The sequence below is a fragment of the Salvelinus sp. IW2-2015 genome, linkage group LG26 (assembly GCF_002910315.2).
Source record: "Salvelinus sp. IW2-2015 linkage group LG26, ASM291031v2, whole genome shotgun sequence".
NCBI lineage: Eukaryota > Metazoa > Chordata > Actinopteri > Salmoniformes > Salmonidae > Salvelinus > Salvelinus sp. IW2-2015.
Window position 1 is genome coordinate 10,807,103 of NC_036866.1, and position 22,816 is coordinate 10,829,918.

Here is a 22,816-nt window from a genome sequence, read left to right on the forward strand (position 1 = left end):
GAAAGACTCAGATGAGGAAGGGAAGGACGAACCTCAGTGAATTTCAGAAAAATGAAAATAGTGAAACATAAATAAATAAATAAAGTAATCATTTTTAGATAAAACTATACTAAATATATTCAGGTCACCAAATAATTGATTAAAACACACTGTTTCACAATGAAGGTCTACAGTAGCCTCAACAGCATTCTGTAGGATAGCACTATGGTGTAGCCTGAAGACAGCTAGTGTCCGTCCTCCTCTGGGTACATCAACTTTAACACAAAACCTAGGAGGCTCATGATTCTCATCCCCTTCCATAGACATACACAGTAATTATGACAACTTCCGGAGGACGTCCTCCAACCGATCAGAGCTCTTGCAGCATGAACTGACATGTTGTCCATCCAATCAAAGGATCAGATAATTAATCTAGTACTGAAAGCATAAGCAACAGCTAGCTAGCACTGCAGTGTATAAAATGTGGTGTTTAGTTGACTCAGAGAAAGACAATAGTTGAATAGTTTTGAACAAATATAATTCTTCAAAAATGTAGGAGAAGCAAGAGAGAGAGAGCTAGCTACATTTAATATTTTTTCCACTTAAACTTACTTAGCTAGTTAATGCAACTAGCTAGTTTAGCCTACTCCAACACTCGGCTCAAACCGAGAGGGATGCTATGTTTCCTAGCTGGCTACCCAACACTGGAACTCTTCCAAGTCATGGTAAGCTTTTGGTTTTATGAATTTATTGTAGCTGCTAAACTGCTTGCTAACTGTACACTGTACTACATGATTGTAGCGGGTTTACTAACGTGTTAGTTCTATAAGCTATGTTGTTGACGTTAGCTAATATGGTGACAACGGCTGTGTATAGCGATTAGCATTTATAATATGAAGGTTMGGCTGGGAAAGGTTTTTTCGCCTGGTCACAGACAGCTGATGTGTTGTGCACTGATGTCCACAAGCGAAGGGAAAAGTTGAGCGGGGGAGAGCGCGTAAATTATATAATGATCTGGCTGCTATGAAAGTGAACGGTGTTTGTGTGTGATCAGGGGTGTATTCATTCTGCTGCTTATGTTGAAAAGCTTTTCTTAAACAGAAGCCAACGGAACGAAACTGGGATAAACATACCAGAATTTTGTCCAATAGAAACTCTCGTTTGCAACTGTTGAACTAATGATTACACCCTATATCAGCTAGATGCAGGCAAGATTATGCAGGCAAGATTGTGCAAGGCGGTATTGTCAGTCACCTTGATTACTCAAATTTCTCTCGACCTGTGCACCTACGATGTAAACATTCATTCATAGGCTAGGTTGTACCAACCTCTTGATGGGTATAGGGAAAATTAGAGTATTATGTAGTAGCCTGAACCTATCAATGTTACATTGAGCTGGGTGAATGGAATATGAATGACAGTCATCCAATATGCTGTAATAGAAATATGGCCATGCTCATCTTTTTTTTAAATCATCCTCCCTCATGAATGGCACCGACCGTCACTACTTTCTGGGTAAGTCTCTAAGAGCTTTGCACACCTGGATTGTACAATAGTTGCACATTATTCTTGTTAAAATTCTTCAAGCTCTGTCAAATTGGTTGTTGACCAATGCTAGATAGCCATTTTCAATGCTTGCCATAGATATTCCAGCCGATTTAATTCAAAACTGTAACTAGGCCACTCAGGAATATTAAAAATCATCTTGGTAAGCAACTCCAGTGTACACCGAGTGTACAAACATTAGTAACAATCCAGGAGAAAACTTTGATCCCTTATTGATATCACCTGTTAAATCCACTTCAAATCAGTGTAGATGAAGGGGAGGAGACAGGTTAAAAGAAGGATTTTTAAGCCTTGAAACAATTGAGGTATGTGTGCCATTCAGAAGTTGAATGGGCAAGACAAAAGATTTAAGTGCCTTTGAACGGGGTATGGTAGTAAGTGCCAGACGCATCGGTTTCTGTTAAGAACTGTATTGCTGCTGAGTTTTTCACGCTCAACAGTTTCCTGTGTGTATCAAAAATTGGTGCCAGGAGGGCCAGTAGGCGGCAATCTATCATCTGGTCTAAAAATACACAGTACTAGCAAATGTTTGGACACACCTACTCATTCAAGGGTTTTTCAATGTTTTTACTATTTTCTACATTGTAGAATAACAGTGAAGACATCAAAACTATGAAATAACACATATGGAATCATGCAGTAACCAAAGAAGTGTTAAACAAATCAAAATATATTTTATATTTGAGGCTTCAAATAGCTATACTTTGCCTTGACGACAGCTTTGCAAACTCTTGGCATTCTCTCAACCAGCTTCATGAGGTAGTCACCTGGAATGCATTTCAATTAACTGGTGTGCCTTGTAAAAAGTACATTTGTGGAATTTCTTTCCTTCTTAATGCGTTTTCGCCAATCAGTTGTGTTGTGACAAGGTAGGGGGTATACAGAAGATAGCCCTATTTGGGAAAAAACAAAGTCCATATTATGGCAAGAACAGCTCAAATAAGCAAAGAGAAACGACATGAAGGTCAGTCTTCAAAGTAGCCACCCTTTGCCTTGATGACAGCTTTGCACACTCTTGGCATTCTCTCAACCAGCTTCATGAGGATTGCTTTTCCAACAGTCTTGAAGGAGTTCCACAATATGCTAAGCACTTATTGGCTGCTTTTCCTTCACTCTGCGGTCCAACTCATCCAAAACCATCTCAATTGGGTTGAGGTCAGGTGATTTTGGAGGCCAGATCATTTGATGCAGCACTCCATCACTCTCCTTGGTCAAATAGCCCTTACACAGCCTGGAGGTGTGTTTTCGGTCATTGTCCTGTTGAAAAACAAATGATAGTCCCACTAAGCGCAAACCAGATGGATTGGCGTATCGCTGCAGAATGCTGTGGTAGCCATGCTGGTTAAGTGTGCCTTGAATTCTAAATAAATCACAGACAGTGTCACCAGCAAAGCACCCCCACACCATCACACCTCCTCCTCCATGCTTCACGGTGGGAACAATACATGCGGAGATCATCCATTCACCTTCTCTGTGTCTCACAAAGACACGGCGGTTGGAACCAAAACTCTCAAATTTGGACTCATCAGACCAAAGGACAGATTTCCACCGGTCTAATGTCCATTGCTCGTGTATCTTGGCCAAAGCAAGTCTCTTCATCTTATTGGTGTCCTTTAGTAGTGGTTTCTTTGCAGCAATACGACCATGAAGGCCTGATTCACGCAGTCTCCTCTGAACAGTTGATGTTGAGATGTGTCTGTTACTTGAACTGAATCATTTATTTGGGCTGCAATTTCTGAGGCTGGTAGCTCTAATTAACTTATCCTCTGCAGCAGAAGTAACTCTGGGTCTTCCTTTCCTGTGGCGGTCCTCATTAGAACCGGTTTCATCATAGCGAGTGATGGTTTTTGCGACTGCACACACTTTCAAAGTTCTTGAATGACGGACCTTCATGTCTTAAAGTAATGATGGACTGTCGTTTCTTTTTGCTTATTTGAGCTGTTCTTGCCATAATATGGACTTGGTATTTTACCAAATAGGGCTATCTTCTTTATACCACCCCTACCTTGTCACACCACAACTGATTGCCTAAAACGCATTAATAAGGAAAGAAATAATACAAATGAACTTTTAACAAGGCACACCTGTTAATTGAAATGCATTTCAGGTGACTACCTCATGAAGCTGGTTGAGAGAATGCCAAGAGTGTGCAAAGCTGTCATCAAGGCAAAGGGTGGCTACTTTGAAGAATCTCAAATATAAAATAGTTGGTTACAGTTGGTTACTACATGATTCCATATGTGTTATTTCATAGTTTTGATGTCTTCACTATTACTATGCAGTGAAGAAAATAGTACACTTATTTGTTTTACTTGAATGAGTAGGTGTGTCCAAACTTTTGACTGATACTGTATATCCTAATGCCCCAGGGAAGTGGTTGTGGACAGTGTCCTGTGTAGGGTGCAGTCTTTCGGATGGAACGTTAAACGGGTGTCCTGACTCTCTGTGGCCATTAAAGCTCCCAATAACACCCCTACTCTTACGATAAGTGCTAACACCGGTATCCTGGCTAAATTCTCAATCTGTCCCTCTTACTATCATGTCCACCTAATCATCCTAGCTTCCATTTGGCTCATTCATCCCCCCTCCATTCCCCTGTAACTATTCCCCAGGTCATTGATGTAAATGAGAATGTGTTCTCAGTCACCTGGTAAAAAAAGGGTCTGGGTCTTTATTGATTAATTGTCTGTCTTTCTTTGCCTTTGAGACGTATAAGCACTGGCCAACTTGTCCCTCAAGTACTCTACTTGGTACATGAGTAGGTCATGATTAAGAACAGTCCGCTCAGTGACATCTGTGATCCTTCTATCAACTCTGTTTCAGCACCAGACCTAGCCTATTTCATTCTACTAGAACCTCTCAAACTGGCCTCAAAGGGCTCCTCAACCCGCCTACCAGAAGTGCCAAGTCACGGCGCTCTCATCTGCGGTTTCTTTGTGAGCTCACAGTAAGCTACCAGGCTGTGGTGTGAAGCCTCCCGAAGTAAACATCAGGGACGATCTGTACCACTCCTCAACCAAATCTGCCTTCCACATTGTTCAGAGCAGGAAACAACCTGATTTTACACAGCAGATTAAACACTGAATCGGAGATGGGGAATAATATTCTCGCTGTTCCCTGCATTGCAGAGATGTTTTGGAGATTGTGCAGGTATAGCAAAAAATGTTTCCATAAAGAGAAAGAAATGGGGATTTAAAGAGTTCGTACTTGGTAGGTGAAAACTCCCACACCTTTACCAAAACATTCACACTATATTCCAAAACCAATTATCCTTTGACGACGTGTCATCTCTGACACACAAGTATAATTACAGGCAGGTAGGTCTTATTTCTCAGACTGAGACTGAGACTGTTGACTGTGCAGTGAGGAAAACAGTATTTTAAGACTCTAATCAGATGATTATTTCACTCATATGATGACTAAGGAAGATAAGTGGGTGCTGTGTAGAGTCATATTCTATATATCAAGAAAATGTTTAGGAAATGAGACATGAGATAAATGGCCCATAATTGGGCTCAATCAGTATTACTTTCTAACGGGCTTTTACTAGGACGTTTTACTGAAGATGTCCACCGTCAGACCAAGTTGCCTATGGGAGTAAACCAGATCTTGCTGCAACCAGAAAGTAAACCAAGTGGGTGTACAGTCTTATAGTTATTGTCACTCTTTGGTACACAGTGGTCTGACATTTCTCTGTCTATGTCTGGCTGTACATGCAGGTGTTATGCAAGAGGGGCTGCTGGGTTTTACAACATTAAGGATGCAGCTGTGGAAGAAAAAGGAAGAGCATCTTCACCTATAATAAACATTACATTGAAATGATGTGTTGTGAATGCGGCCGAGGAGGGCTGTGCGCTCCTGCATAACGCTGCCTCCATTAGCAATAAAAAAGATAAGGAGCAGAGCGCTTTCTCAGTCCTCTCCACTCAGCACGGAGAGCACTCGAGGAGGAGAGTGGTTACAAACACACACACTGCTTTTCATTCACAAAACCCTTTGCACGTACGCACACACAGACTATATTTCTATTTTTGCATTATCATGTGAAGTGTACAACAACTTCAAACTTAAACTATGTATGACAATAACGTTAATATTCCCACTGTAGGCCTATCTGTAATACTGAAAAAACATTCCACAATCACATCATTAATGTTTGCTGCCTACTGCAGTTACTGAGTATTTAAGAGCTGCAGTTAAGTTGACATTTAAAACGGTTAAGGTAAGAGTTAGGTAAGTGTAAAGGTAGGGGTTAAAGTTAAGGGAAAGGAAAGAGGAAGGGGGATACCTAGTCAGTCGTACAACAATTCCTTCAACTGAAATGTGTCTTTCCGCATATAGGTTAGGGTAGGGACGTCCCAAGGATTCCGGATAGTACTAWCCTTTTCTTCCCACAATTTTAACTGACTTGTTTTACAGACTGATTCTACTTCAGCCTGTTGAGCTATGATGCCCCCCTACATTGGACAAATAGACTGGCAGGGTAAGTTATCCCTTCATCAATGGTGCGAGCACGTACAGGGTCTTGACGTGGGTCCTCTGGGGGATTACGTTAAACTGGGAACTGTGTTTGGTAAGTGACGTGAACACTTGTCTGTGTGTGTACATCCAGGCATGGAGCAGTTCCTGGTTCGAGGCCCAGCGAGTGGCTACGGTGGGAGCAGAGATGATTATCTGTTGGAGAAACTGGAGCCCTCCGCGACCTGGGAAGAAAGTTATGGTTGTGACTGTAATCGCTTCGTCTGAAATATAAACCCTCTGCTCTGGCCAGTGCAGACAGCATCCCTATTGAAAAATCACTGCATAGAGCCAGTGTTAGAACGATTGACTCTGGTGTCACCAGAAGAGAGGACCAGTGAGCCAAGCACAGGATAGACAAGGCTGGTGTCTTCACTCCAGAGGGGTACAGACAAGGGGACACATACATGAGACAACAGACAAGTGGTGATGAGTGACAGAAAAAATACACTACAAATGTTTCCTGTAGGCTGGATTGTGGTGTTGTTGTGCTGATTGTATTGTATGTTTTTAAAATGTTGTAATGTTGTATTGAATGTTTTTAAAATGTTGTATTGATTGCTGCTGCCTTCTTGGCCAGGTCTCCCTTGCAAAAAATACTGTTTCAATGGGATTTTCCTGGTTAAATAAAGGTGAAATAAAATTATACCTATCTCCCCATCCTTCAACAAGCAACTGCTTGAGTACACTGAGTGGCCAGATACAGTATGAACTGCCATACGCTGCCTATACCAGTTGTGTTGACATCACTGGAGATTCGCAAAATGCTTTGTGTTCGCTGAGGACTTAGGTTCAGTTGCTCAGGAGGGAAAAGTGCTCTGTAGTGTAAAATAGTACTATTAGCCAGCCAATTTACATTTATGTAAATGTTTGGGTCATGAATTTCTGCTAAGAGTAAAATATTGAGCAGCGAAAATAGGACATTCATCTTGTCTACACAACCTTCTGGAGAGTGAATATTGAGCAGTGAAAATAGGATATTCATCTTGTCTACACAACCTTCTGGAGAGTGAATATTGAGAAAAAAGCTTTTCCTGAAAGCACACGCAGGATTGATGATATGCAAGTCCAACTAAATTGGATTCTTTCCCAGGCTTTTTATTTCTTTCACAAAAGGTGTCTTGTTAAACTTTTTTAAAGTCTTGCGGAGATGAATTTGCTTCTGATGTGGAGAAGAGTGGGATAACAAAAGACTGTCAATTAAGTCCTTTTCCTCTCTAGACTGAGACTACCCCCTCTGACACTTGGGCCTGGTTAGGAATAAGAGCAGAGAGATGCTGTGTACTTATACTTCTCATTAACTGCATAGAAAGTTCTAAGAAAAATCCTGGAAGAGGCACAGCACACACTGCCTAGGCACCGGTCCCGTGCATCCATCTCCATAGCATTTGTACTCAATGAAGGAGGGGGAGATGGGATCTCTAGCCAAAAGTGAGAGGGGTTAGTTAGCAAAACATTGCCTAAGTATACAATGCTAGAGCTGCAGACACTCAAGTTCACTCCATCTTCATTTCATGCACACTCGCTCACACACAGTCATTGATGTACACTCCCTCCCTCTAAAATCTACAAGACTTCCAGACTTGTTTGTTTACAGCAGTAAGCAGATGCTCCACAACCCTTAACTGTGAGCATGGCCCAGTCTCTCTCTCTCACACACACACACACACACACACACACACACACACACACACACACACACACACACACACACACACACACAACGTCCTGTTTTGATGCAGGACCCGGGTGGAAAACAATGCTGCAGTCTAAACGGACCAGTGGTATTTGTGTTGGTGGCTGTGAATGGGATGTTACAATCAGGCCAGGAACAAAGGCTGGGAATGAAGGAGCTCAGAGCCCAGGCTCACTCCCACACAGCTGGAAATGAAGGAAAACAGCTCTGGAGCAGGTCCAACAACATACCACCTTTACCTACCGGACCACTGATCAGATTTGCAGTGAAGTAAAAGATAAAATAATTTTATGTAAATAGCAGGAACACCTATGATAAATCTCTTTATACAACCATATTGCCTCATCTCTTATGGAGCACAGCCCACGTGTGCATGTGGCTCTGTTTACTTCAACAATGGAGGGGAATTGTTTTTCCTATACTAAAGCTTTCAGTCCATTTACAGTCTCCCTCTATAGTAAAGAATATACACTGAGTGTACATTAGGCACACCTGCTCTTTCCATGACATAGACTGACCAGGTGAAAGCTATGATCCCTTATTGATGTCATTTGTTAAATCCTCTTAATTGAGACATGGATTGTGTATGTGTGCCATTCAGAGGGTGAATGGGCAAGACAAAATATTTAAGTGCCTTTGAACGGCGTACTGTAGTAGGTGCCAGGCACACCGGTTTGTGTCAAGAACTGCAACGCTGCTGGGTTTATCCACGCTCAACAGTTTCATGTGTGTATCAAGAATAATCCACCACCCAAAGGACATCCAGCCAACTTGACAACAGTGGGAAGCATTRGAGTCAACATGGGCCAGCATCCCTGTGGAACGCTTTCGACACCTTGTAGAGCCCATGCCCCAACGAATTCAGCCTGTTCTGAGGGCAAGGGGGGGGGTGCAACTCAATATTAGGAAGGTGTTCCTAAGGGTGTTTCTCAAAACGCACACTACCGTGCTCTGAGCTTGCGAATTGGAGTACGGGAGGCTCGGAATATGAGTCCAAATCAAAGTATGCGAAACGGAGTACGGAGGGCACTTCTCAAATGCATACTCTGTTTGTACATACTTTGAAGCATGCATCGATGCAAGCATCAACAGAAAGTATGCAAAGAAATATGGCTCAACCACGTAAAAAGATTACGCACATTTTCATGAAATCAATGGTGGCCATTATTTGAGCTGAAGCAAGATAAAATATACTCAGACTTCAGAATGAAATGTTGCCTATTCACATATCACATTGCCAGACTACAATATTTTAACTTGATATGTTAATATATACATGCTGTGTTCATTTTGGCATGGTTACCTGCCTACAATACCCACTCTAGGTCGCAAGCTCATATTAAGTCAATAGAGCTAACTGGCTAGCTACTACTGTTCGCTAGTCAAATAGCTAGCTAGCTAACAATTATTTGTGGCTAACTACCCATGAAGAATAGACATCTACCTTGGATAACATTGGTTTTAGGTCATTTTTGCCTGTTATACTATCTGGTTAGCTACATTAATACGATTCACATATAGCTAGCTGATAGTTATGAAGTAAAAATGTTTGCTTTGTGTATTTCTTGTTTCGTCTCCATTGTTGCCATTGTCCTGGCTGGAAGAAGGTTCAGTGAATGGGGAGATGCGGCGTGAGGTCATACAGTAGAGGGAGTGCGAGTGCTTCTCAAATGTAATGTTTTATGCATTCTCCACACTCTCATCCTCACAAGAACGTACTGAAGAGAACGTCCTCGGAGAAAGCACTTGGAGCATGAGAGTGTGGAGCACGGCAGTATGCATAGAGAAACACCCTCGGTGTACACTATACACTGCATTAGGTACTGGTGAGCCTCTCCCTACTCTGTATTATACTTTTGTGTTGTGGGTTCCAGGGCCATTGACACACACTGCCTCCCTCCCTCAAGCCCAAGATACAGGGGGAGAAGGGAGGATGTTCAGAGTGGAATCACACATTAAACAATCTTATTGGATGAAATTCACAGCACTGTGTTCTGGGAGCCTGCTTCTCCTTAGGCAGCATCCATCAATGCTTATATCAGTTTGTCTCAGACATTTCAAGCTAACATTTTTACACTACTTTCTTTAAAAAAATGTTTTTGTAATTTAGCAGACGCTCTTATCCAGAGTGACATACAGGAGCAATTAGGGTTAAGTGCCTTGCTCAAGGGCACATTGACAGAACCTGTCAGTTACTGGCCCAACACTCTTAAATCGCTAGGCTTCCTGCCCCCAATGATTTTCTTAAGCCTTACTTCACTCACATAATAACGGTAAAAATGGGGCATTCTATAGAGAACACTCACTGACTCAACATAGACTGACTAAAGGATGTTTACGGCTATTTACGGGATGTGCCGGTATGCACATTTCTGAAGCGTGATACATCTGTTTTGGTAGAGGGTAAAACAATTGGCTAAGTGCTGTGTATTCCCTCTCCAGCTACGGCGTCTGGAAAGAGTGGAAGGAGGGAGGGAGGGATAGAAGAGATGGAGGGATGGAAGAGATGGAAGAAAGAAGAGCGAGGGAAGGAGAGGGGTAGAAAACAAAACCATGAGCTCAGACTATTAGCTGTCTCTAGTACCACCTAGGGGAGATGGTGTCTATGGCATGTTAAAGTTGTTGCTGGCTGGTTTACACAGTGTGAACGAACAGTTAACAGATTTACTCAAGTCAAAGGAGACTAAGCAATATGAGGCGAGTCTGAATCAGTTGTTATGAGACAGATTCTGGCTACATCAGAGTAGTTGAAACCTATTTAGAAAAACGTTGTGAAACTACCCCAGAGCGTGTTGATGATGACAACATTTGTGTAACTATAAATTATAAATACATTTTCTGTTTGATCAAAAACATTGTCTCTCTGTTTGCCCCCTAAGTATTACAGAGGAGCCTGTTTATCTTAGTGCAACTGTTCAAATAGTTTCCCCTGCAAACACACAATTATTGCAGAGCTACTTACTGTGGGATTAAGGTGAGAAGATAAATATGATACGGAAAAGTAATTTAGCAGTGGATGTGGACACTGGACACTAGAGGTCGACCGATTAATCGGAATGGCTGATTAATTAGGGCCGATTTCAAGTTTTCATAACAATCGGATGCCGATTTTTTTATTTTACACCTTTATTTAACTAGGCAAGTCAGTTAAGAACACATTCTTATTTTCAATGACAGCCTAGGAACGGTGGGTTAACTGCCTTGTTCAGGGGCAGAACGACAGATTTTTACCTTGTCAGCTCAGGGATTCAATCTTGCAACCTTACGGTTATCTAGTCCAACGGTCTAACCACCTGCCTCACGAGGAGCCTGCCTGTTACGCGAATGCAGTAAGAAGCCAAGGTAAGTTGCTAGCTAGCATTAAACTTATCTCATAAAAAACAATCAATCAATCATAATCACTAGTTATAACTACACATGGTTGATGATATTACTAGTTTATCTAGCGTGTCCTGCGTTGCATAAAATCGATGCGGTGCGCATTCGCGAAAAAGGACTGTCGTTGCTCCAACGTGTACCTAACCATAAACATCAAAGCCTTTCTTAAAATCAATACACAGAAGTATATATTTTTAAACCTGCATATTTAGCTAAAAGAAATCCAGGTTAGCAGGCAATATTAACCAGGTGAAATTGTGTCACTTCTCTTGCGTTCATTGCACGCAGAGTCAGGGTATATGCAACAGTTTGGGCCTCCTGGCTCAAGGCTCGTATTTCTGTGTGTTATTATGTTATAATTAAGTCTATGATTTGATAGAGCAGTCTGACTGAGCGATGGTAGGCACCAGCAGGCTCGTAAGCATTCATTCAAACAGCACTTTCGTGCGTTTTGCCAGCAGCTCTTCGCAATGCTTCAAGCATTGCGCTGTTTATAACTTCAAGCCTATCAACTCCCGAGATTAGGCTGGTGTAACGGATGTGAAAAGGCTAGCTAGTTAGCGGGGTGCACGCTAATAGCGTTTCAAACGTCACTCGCTCTGAGACTTGGAGTAGTTGTTCCCCTTGCTCTGCATGGGTAACGCTGCTTCAGGGTGGCTGTTGTCGATGTGTTCCTGGTTCGAGCCCAGGTAGCGGCGAGGAGAGGGATGGAAGCTATACTGTTACACTGGCAATACTAAAGTGCCTATAAGAACATCCAATAGTCAAAGGTATATGAAATACAAATCGTATAGAGAGAAATAGTCCTATAATTCCTATAATAACTACAACCTAAAACTTCTTACCTGGGAATATTGAAGACTCATGTTAAAAGGAACCACCAGCTTTCATATGTTCTCATGTTCTGAGCAAGGAACTTAAACGTTAGCATATTTGACTTTTACTTTCTTCCCCAACACTTTGTTTTTGCATTATTTAAACAAAATTGAACATATTTCATTATTTCATTATTATTTGAGGCTAAATTTATTTTATTGATGTATTATATTAAGTTAAAATAAGTGTTCATTCATTATTGTTATAATAGTCATTATTACAAATACATATATATTTTTTTTTTTAATCGCCGATTAATCGGTATCGGCTTTTTTGGTCCTCCAATAATCGTATTGGTGTTGAAAAATCATAATCGGTCGACTCTCTACTGGACACACACACACACACACACACACACACACACACACACACACACACACACACACACACACACACACACACACACACACACACACACACACACACACACACACACACACACACCCAACAACACACACACACACACACACACACACAAAAATGTAATTCTTCCTTGAACCATAGGCTCTTGTGGTTTTGCCAAAGATGTAATTTGGCATCTTAAATCACAAGATGTGTTTTATACTACTTACCTCTGACTTCATATAAGCCATCTCTCCTCTACAATGTTTACAGGGTTTCATGGAGCATGTGTTTTGAGCCTGCAGGCAGGCTGATGTGATGAGCTTGGATAAGAGCAGAGGAAAGTGGAGGAGAGGCGTAGAGGATAGGGGAGGGGGGAGAGGAGAACACAGCGACAGCCTGCTGGAATGGGAACTGTCCTCCAGTGAACAGAGGCAGCACTGATGAGCACAGGAGCACAGTGCTTCCTGTTGTTGCAGCCTAAAAAACACTGACCTTCAGAATGTCATATCATACACACACATGTATCGTGCACACACGTTTCCTTTTGCTGCTCAAGTCCGTCCCCCTCCCCGACTCCCCCATCTCCAACCTCCTCCTCAGCAAGACTCTCCACACATCTGTCTCTCCCAACGTCCCTCTCCTCACTTCCCCTTTCCATATAAAAACCCTCGACAGCAGGGCTCTGAGCGGACTTCCTCTCTGCCAGCTCCTGTCACTGTCACTTTGGTGGGAATGCACAGCAAGAGAGCACTCGGAACTCAAAAGAGGCCCTCTCAATTTCAGCTTTTAGAGTGCCCAACTTTCAACAGACTAGCATCGACTGACCACAAGAACATATCGACAAGTTCTGCCTCTCAAAGCAATGTGCTTCAGTGGTTCTGGTCTGCTCTCATATCTCAAATAGTACTGTGATGTTGTTTGTCACGGTTTAAGAAATAKATTTTAGTGATGGTAAATGGTCTTCGTTTTTTGTGGCAGTGAAACAAATGGTTAAATAACACACTGTGATCCTTTCCAACCCCACGAGTCCTCGTGTTTCATGTGTGCACGCACGTGTGTGTGTGTGTGTGTTGAATACCTGTATACCGGCTGCATCTCTCGGGCGATGCCGATCACAGCTCCGGGAGGGAATCGATCAAACTCCAGAAACAGCTCCCTGATGTTGCTCCTGTACTTCAGATCCAGGTCCAGCTGTACAATGCGCTGCAGATCTGAAACAGAGTTAAAGACATAACCACTCAGAAATTAACACTTCTTGATAGCACCTGTTGAGTAGCAGATTATTTTGGCTATACATCATATCGGCTAAGAATATCAGCTATTAGCGCTGAGCGATCAGTGCTTTTTCAAGTCTGTTCCGTTTTGGTTCAAATATGCAAAAATAATTACGGTTTCCGAATTTAAAAAACTATAATTGATTTATTTTATGCACTATGCACTAAAAATAAAAGTCCCATGATGGTAGTGACTGCCCATTTCTGCCTATCACTTATTAACAATAATTTATTTACATTACTTTAATAAAATATTTCAGGTGTATATTACATTTTATTAATTTGATGACTTTATTATTTCATTCCAAGTCATCATCTTTATAGAGCTGCTGCCTATGCTGTCTGGCAAAATCACAATTTTAGTAGTTCTTCAAAGTAAATAAGGCATTTTATGACAGCTGAATACCAACTATCAATCACTCAGATCCTGTATTTTTTTTGTTAGAGATACCTCACGAAGCAACTGCTCTCTCTCCCTCTCGATCACGCATTCTTCTGTCTCTTTTCGTCACTTTCTTGGATTACTGCGGATTGGGTTTTTGAGCCATCTGGGTATGTGGTCTAGAACATTTTTTGGACTTTCAGATAACTTTTTGGGAGATCCATTGAGAGTGTGTCTTGATCATTTTCTTGTACTTTCAAATTACTATTTTACTATTCCACTCGTTAACTGTATTATAAAATATATGAAACTGGGAGTAACATCTGTAGTTCGAGATGCCAAGATCCAAGGCATGGTTTTCAGATTGACACCAATTGATACTGCTCTGTTGGTCAACTGAGATAAGCACAGTATTGTGTCCATTGCACCTTAAGTATTCCCTAACCTTTCACTGCCATGCCAACCAGCAAAACACAGGAAGGTGGAACAATGAACAGATGAGTCTCTCCTGGTAACTGGGGTGACTACGGCTGCATTTACACAGGCAGCACAATTCTGATATTTTGCACAATAATTGGCAAAAGAGCTGATCTGATTAGTCAAAAGACCAATTAGTCAAAAGACCAATTATATATGAAAAAAAAAGATCTGATTGGGCTGCCTGTTAAAAGTACAAGTAATCGCTGCCTAAGTCAAGCAAGACAAACCATGTGATTTCAGTTAACAAGAAACAGTTTTCCAGCTTCTTGATATCAGATAGTGGCATGCACTTTAATCAAACGTGTCTCTGTCCCAATCTCAGAGTTGAGGTCACAATGGAGAGGCCAAACCGAACTCGGGGCCCCTGGCCTGGAGAGGCCCGACTGCACAGACAATGGGCCTGCATATGGAAAAGGGAAAACAAGTGGCCTAAACTAAGCCTGTTGAAACCAGAACAATGCTGGGCTAGAGCGGGGTCTCCACAGAGGCTTTGGCCAGAGAGATATTTTAGGGCCGGTCTCTGTCCAAACAAGCAGCGGAAACTAAACTCTGCAGAGATGGTCAGCCATTTTCTCCCCTGCTCTTTAAAGGGGCAATCTGCAGTTGCTAAATACATTTGTGGACTTAAATTAATGATATGTACCCATTGACTCTTGATGAATATAATTTAGAAATGCCTCATGAGCATACTGTCAACTGTTGTACCCCATCAGAACCCAAAATAAGCTTGTTTTACTCCAATGTTTATAAACAAAGAAAATGTAAACAAACMSTGTATAGCCTCAAAACATGGTTAAAACTATAATTTTGATATCATGGATGGTCAGTCCTTGTATCTATAGCTCTATGAATTTGAGAGCTGTTACATTTCTCCAGCCCCATCACAGTTTTTTTCCTAAACAGTGGTGGGGAAAACCCTTAATTTTTTAAACTTCGGATTGACTCTTTAAACAAGGAAGTCCCCTTCACAATGCCTTCATGAGGTAGAGTGGCGGAGCGTCATCCCCCGCCCGGCGAACGCTGACTTTGTTTGTTCTGAGGGGGCTTTAGACGGCCTGCTTTGGGACAGGGGAAAGCAGGAAGAGAGTCTTTGGCTGATACAACATTGGGCTGAGCTATGATATAACCACATAAAGCATAAAAAGACCACAGGGGCAAAGAGTCACATTTACTCACACTCTTCCATTGCCGCTTCGCTTAACCATCATTCACTGCTATTATGACACCATTTAATGCTGACAGGCAATGCAGAATCACCTTTCAAACAAACGTGATTTCAAATCAAATTCTCTATTAATACTGATGGAGGAATGCAGGGTGACATTTTACCATACTGGAGGAGCTGGGGGCTCTCTGGCTGGTGCCTCGGGTAACGTTACAGTGCAGGATAACAGAGCGTTTGTGCTCGGCCAACTCGGATTCATTTCAGTCGGCCTCGTTTCCCCGGCGGGAGAGACCAATTCCCAGAACTGGAGGGGTCACAGCAGGGTTCACCGCCACGGCCCACCTCCGGCGCCCAGCCGAGCGTCTCCACGGACCAGGCCTCGGCGGGCCATGATGACTGCTTTGTTTAATCATGCCTTAAGAGAACATTATGTCTGAGGAAAGTAGGCGGCATTAAAGGGGGGCTTGGGGTTTGGGAGGGAGGAGTCTTCTACTAAAGCCTTTTCTTATTTGAAAGAAAATATGTCAGGTGTGGTCACCTGATCTCGAGATCATGTAGGCCTATGCCTTATTTTGATCTTCTGTTTCATTTGTCTGATGTGACTAGATGTACATTGGTTTTGAATCAGTCCCTTTTATAACATAATCCACTATTACCAACAAAGCTACCAACAACTTGCCTCATTCCCCTCTCACTATGCTTCAGGCCAACAATGTGATGTGCCATTTTCAATGACTCATATATTGGATAAAAATAGAATGAGGCTTTATCCATCCCAGTTCTATCTATTTCTATACAGCGTAGTAGCTGCGGGCTGCATTGTCTGTCAGAGATAAAGAGGCAGTCAGCAGTAGAAACCATAACAGTGTCTTCCCTGCCCCTGTTCCGGTAAAAAGCTGAGGGATGGGGATGGAGAAATGTAACCACTCTCAAATGTATAGACTATGAATGCAAGGACTGACCGTCCATGATATTACAATTATTGTTTTAATCATGTTTTGAGACTATATATGTTGATGTAAGCAAGTGGTGATTGCTCCTTTAAGACGGTTAGGTGGCTACGAGTCCGCCCGTGTAGCGTGTGCGCTGGGAGTCGGGAAGCAAGTTCAGGGAATACATTTAATGAATGAACGAAACATAATACAAAACAAGAAACACGAACAATGCACAGACAAACTGAAACAGAAACAATGACGCCTGGGGAAGGAACCATAGGGAGTGACATATCTATAGAAGGTAATCAGGGAAGTGATGGAGTCCAGGTGAGTCTGACGACACGCAGGAGCACGTAACGATGGTGACAGGTGTGCGCCATAATGAGCAGTCTGATGACCTAGAGGCCGGAGAGGGAGCACACGTGACAACCCGAAGCAGCGAGTGCATTACACTGTTTCTGTCTTGTCTGTAGTGTCTCAACATCAAGATGACAACAGCAGCAAAAGAGGACCTTACTTATTCTCGCATCACTTCATCTAGCTGAACATGGGTCAACGTGGTTATGACTCATAGCTTAAGGTCCAACTACCCGGCCTTATATGAGCAGTTAAAACATTGAGTATGGGCTAGTCGCCTAGGTACGCCTATGGGTTGAGATAACCCCTGGGCGCTGAAGGGGGGTCAARTCGATGACATCCCTTATGTTCTACCTATGAATTACAGCACCATGCACATACTGCAGCTTTCTTCTACCACCCCCACCACACCAAAAGCATCACAAACCAAATGGCCATTAGTCTATTCTTATGTTGTTCAAAGAGATTTTGTTGGCATGCATAGTGGGAAATCTCTGGGGACAGACTGAAGGCAATCTGTTTAGGGAATACTATGTTCTAACATGTCGTTGGTTTACGTTTCAAGACTTATATACTGTGTTCTATTCAAACCTAACCCAGCCACATCATATACTATTTAAAGTGCTAGGGGACAGCTAAAGAAGACAGACAAAATGAAAAATAAAACATTTTGTATATTCCAACAATTTTGTTGACTCAATGACCCGCACTCACTCCCTAAACACAATCTAGTGCTGATTAGTGATGTTTGTACAGCTGTTTTTTCTCTCTGAAAACAAAAGGACTCATCAGTGGGTCTAGATCAGTGTTAATGAGTGTTAAAGTGAACTACATGTAGTTCGACTAGTGATTTAACTACATTTTGCAGTAGGTTGGTGGTAGTTCAGTAGTTCATAACTTTTTTTTGCCATGTAGCGTGTTTAGCTAACCACTAGAAACACTAATCAGTATATATACAGTACCAGTCAAAAGTTTGGACACAGATACTCATTGCAGGGTTTTTCTTTATTTTKACTATTTTCTACATTGTAGAATAACAGTGAAGACATAACTATGAAATAACACATATGGAATCATGTAGTAACCAAAAAAGTGTTAAACAAATAAAAATATATTTGAGATTCTACAAAGTAACCACCCTTTGCCTTGATGACAGCGTTGCACACTCTTGGAATTCTCTCAACCAGCTTCATGAGGTAGTCACCTAGAATGCATTTCAATTAAAAGGTGTGCCTTGTTAAATTAATTTGTATTATTTATTTCCTTGTTAATGAGTTTTAGCCAATCAGTTGTGTTGTGACAAGGTAGGGCTGGTATACAGAAGATAGCCCTATTTGGTAAAAGACCAATTCCATATAATCCCAAGAACAGCTCAAATAAGCAAAGAGAAAYGACAGTCCATCATTACTTTAAGACATGAAGGTCATTCAATCCGGAAAATGTCAAGAACTTTGAAAGTTTCTTCAAGTGCAGTCGCAAAAACCATCAAGCGCTATGATGAAACTAGCTCTGATGAGGACCACCACAGGAAAGGAAGAACCAGAGTTACCTCTGCTGCAGAGGATAAGTTAATTAGAGTTACCAGCCTCAGATATTGCAGCCCAAATAAATGTTTCACAGAGTTCAAGTAACAGACACATCTCAACAGCAACTGTTCAAAAGAGACTGCGTGAAATCAGGCCTTCATGGTTGAATTGCTGCAAAGAAACCACTACTAAAGGTCACCAATAAGAAGAAGAGACTTGCTTGGGCCAAGAAACATGAGCAATGGACATTAGACTGGTGGAAATCTGTTCTTTGGTCTGATGAGTCCAAATTGGGGATTTTTGGTTCCAACCGCCGTGTCTTTGTGAAACGCAGAGTAGATGAACGGATGATCTCTGCATGTGTGGTTCCCACCGTGAAGCAAGTAGGAGGAGATGTGATGGTGTGGGGGTACTTTGCTGGTGACAATGTCAGTGAGTTATTTAGAATTCAAGGCACACTTAACCAGCATGGCTACCACAGCATTCTGCAGTGATACGTCATACCATCTGGTTTGGGCTTAGTGGGCTTACTATCCTTTGTTTTTCAACAGGACAATGACCCAATACACCTCCAGGCTGTGTAAGGGCTATTTGACCAAGGAGAGTGATGGAGTGCTGCATCAGATGACCTGGGCTCCACAATCATCAACCAATTGAGATGGTTTGGGATTAATTGGACCGCAGAGTGAAGGAAAAGCAGCCAACAAGTGCTCAGCATATGTGGGAACTCCTTCAAGACTGTTGGAAAAGCATTCCTCATGAAGCTGGTTGAGAGAATGCCAAGAGTGTGCAAAGCTGTCATCAAGGCAAAGGGTGGCTACATTGTTTAACACTTTTTTGGTTACTACATGATTCAACATGTTATTTCATACAATGTAGAAAATAGTACAAATACAGAAAAACCCATGAGTGTGTGTGTGCAATGAGTGTGTGTGTATATATATATATATATATCATTTCCCCCCCTCAATCTACACACAATACCCCATAATAACAAAGCAAAAACATTTTTGTAAATGTATTAATTAAAAAAAACAGAAATACCTTATTTACATAAGTAGTCAGACCCTTTGCTATGAGACTCGGTTGACAGTGCATGTCAGAGCAAAAACCAAGCCATGAGGTCAAAGGAATTGTCCGTAGAGCTCCAAGACAGGACTGTGTCGAGGTACAGATCTGGGGAAGGTACCAAAACATTTCTGCACCTTCCAACAGGACCTCAACCCTAAGCACATAGCCAAGACATCACAGGAGTAGCTTTGGGACAAGTCTCTGAATGTCGTTGAGTGGCTCAGCCAGAGCCCGGACTTAAACCTGATCGAGTATCTCTGGAGAGACCTGAAAATATCTGTGCAGCGACGCTCCCCATCCAACCTGACAGAGCTTGAGAACAATGGGAGAAACTCCCCAAATACAGGTGTGCCAAGCTTGTAGTGTCAATACCCAAGAAGACTCGAGGCTGTAATCGCTGGCAACGGTGTTTCAACAAAGTACTGAGTAAAGGGTGCTGAATACATGTAAATAAAAATGTCTAAAAAACTGTTTTTGGTTTGTCATTATCAATTTTAGAATAAGGCTGTAACATAAAAAAGTCAAGGGGTCTGAATACTTTTCAAATGCACAAACACACACACACAGTGAATAAATATAAACACAACACACAAAAATGTTACTGCGTTACAGTTCATATAAGGAAATCAGTCAATTGAAATAAATTCATTAGGCCCTAATCTATGGATTTCACATGACTGGGAATACAGATATGCATCTGAGGGTCACAGATGCCTGAAAAAAAGGTAAGGGCGTGGATCAGAAAACCAGTCAGTATCTGGTGCGACCACCATTTGCCTCATGCAGCACGACACATCGCCTTCACATTAAGTTGATCAGGCTGTTGATTGTGGCCTGTGGAATGTTGTCCCATTCCTCTTCAATGGCTGTGCAAAGTTGCTGGATATTGCCGGGAACTGGAACACACTGTCGTAGACGTCGATCCAGAGCATCCCAAACATGCTCAATGGTTGACATGTCTGGTGAGTATGCAAGCCATGGAAGAACTAGGACATGTTCAGCTTCCAGGAATTGTGTACAGATCCTTGCGACATGGGGCCGTGCATTATCATGCTGAAACATGAGGTGATGGTGGAAGATTAATGGCACGACAATGGGCCTCAGGATCTCGTCACGGTATCTCGAAGCATTCAAATTGCCATCGATAAAATTAAATTGTTGTACGTAACTTATGCCTGCCCATACGATAACCCCACCGCCACCATGGTGCACTCTGTTCACAATGTTGACATCAGCAAACCACTCACCCACACAACGCTGTCTGCCCGGTACAATTGAAAACGGGATTCATCCCTGAAAAGCACACTTCTCCAGCGTGCCAGCAAAGGTGAACATTTGCCCACTGGTGCAGCAGGCTTCCGGGTTCAGTGAGCAGCGAGCAGTGTGTCAAGAAGCAGTGCGGCTTGGCAGGGCCGTGCTTCGGAGGACACATAGCTCTCGTCCTTCGCCTCTCCAAAGTACGTATGGGAGTTGCAGCGAAGGGACCAGACTAACTCCCAATTCGATATCACAAAATTGGAGAGAACGGGTTAAAAATATATATATTACAATAATTATTATATATATAAAAATAAATAAGAAAATGTATATATTACAGCTTTAAAACATTGCTTGTGTGTTTAATAGGCTAAATGACACGTGACCCCAAAGTGATCTGTTATTGCAATTTCAGATTGAATATCAAAGTGGTTTGGATTTACTGAACTACTTTTTCAAAGTACCTTTAGTTAAGTAAACTATATTTTTCTTACGGGTAGTGTGAAGTAATTGGTAGCTTGGTAAACTATTTTAAGAATAGCTTCCCCAACACTTGTCAAGATACAAGTAGTAGTGAGGAGGACAATTACTGAGGGGAGTGAAAGTGCTCACACCACCTCCCCTCTTTCTAACAACCCACTCAGCTGAAATCAGAGGAGGCTGTATGTAGGTCAGCGAAAGTGACACTACAGCTGCATCTTGGTCTCATTCTCCACAGCAAAGCTCAGCTGAAGGACCCGTCTCCCACCTCTACTCTCTTCCAATGTACACTGTAACAAATGAAAGCTAGGCTATTATTTATTTATCACTGTTGAGTTATGATTACAATGACTTTCCAATCACCAATGCATTGACAGCAACCTGATGAACTCACTGTAACTGGGACAGAAAAAGACATTGAAACACGCTGAAACAACACAGAACTGTGTTGTTATTGCAGTTTATATGGAATAACAGTCTCACTGTGGAATAGTACAGACTAAAGTCAATTTTAAGAATATCTTCATACGAACTGCCATACATTCCCTGAAAAAAGGGGGMTTACCCCTCAGAGGGATGATAATGCTGCGTGACGTGTTGTGATAACTGTCTGTGTTGTTTGTTGTAGTAGCCACGTGACATGACACAACAGACCTTTACAGATCAGGCTGTTTTGACGTTGCCGAGACACATTCATATTTTATACTATATTGAAAACCGTCTGTCTGGCTCTATTCATGACCAATGGTATCATTCACACAGCTGTCCAACACAGCTCAGTACAAATCAGTACAGCCCAACCTATTTCCCAGGTCTCTCAGCCTGTATTGATGGAATTGTTGGGAAGGGTTYGATGGCTGGAACAAGCTCCCCAGGGGAGAGCAGAGGAAACAATGCGAGCAGACAGGCCCCCTCCCAGCGTCCGTGGAAAGGCCTGGTGACTGCGCTGCGATTCCTTGAAGTTCTCAAGCGACGACTCTTTCATCCTCGCTTATAGAAAAACGTGAAGTCATTTCAGAGCAGCCCATGGAGAATGAGACTTTCTGTGTTGGATGCACATGTTCCCAGTGCAACAACAACCTTACCTTAAGAAAGAGCTGGCCCTGGACCTGACTCCTTTCGGTCAGCGAGCCCAAACTCATTATTTGTTCAGATGGTGACAAAACATATAGTACCAGTCAAAAGTTTGGACACACCTAATCATTCAAGGGTTGTTTAAAAAAAAATGAAATAACACATATGGAATCATGTAGTAACCAAAAAACTGTTCCAGAAATCAAAATATATTTTATATTTGAGATTCTTCAAAGTAGCCACCATTTGCCTTGACATGGAATGCTTTGCCAACAGTCATGAAGGACTTCCCATATATGCGGAGCACTTGTTGGCTGCTTTTCCTTCACTCTGCAGTCCAACTCATCCCAAACCATCTCAATTGGGTTGGGGTCAGGTGATTGTGGARGCCAGGTCATCTGATGCAGCACTCCATCACTCTCCTTCTTGGTCAACTAGCCATTACACAGCCTGGAGG

At 42.1% G+C, this 22,816-nt stretch overlaps 1 protein-coding gene across 1 annotated transcript in view; it reads right to left on the bottom strand.

Annotated features, from left to right (window-relative positions):
• The window catches only part of xxylt1 (xyloside xylosyltransferase 1), a 91,732-nt gene that overhangs the window by 33,681 nt on the left and 35,235 nt on the right, over window positions 1-22,816 (bottom strand). Inside the window, exon 4 of the mRNA XM_023971816.2 lies at window positions 13,437-13,569. Coding sequence (XP_023827584.1) covers window positions 13,437-13,569 — 133 coding nt within the window. The remainder of the gene's footprint in view (window positions 1-13,436; window positions 13,570-22,816) is intronic.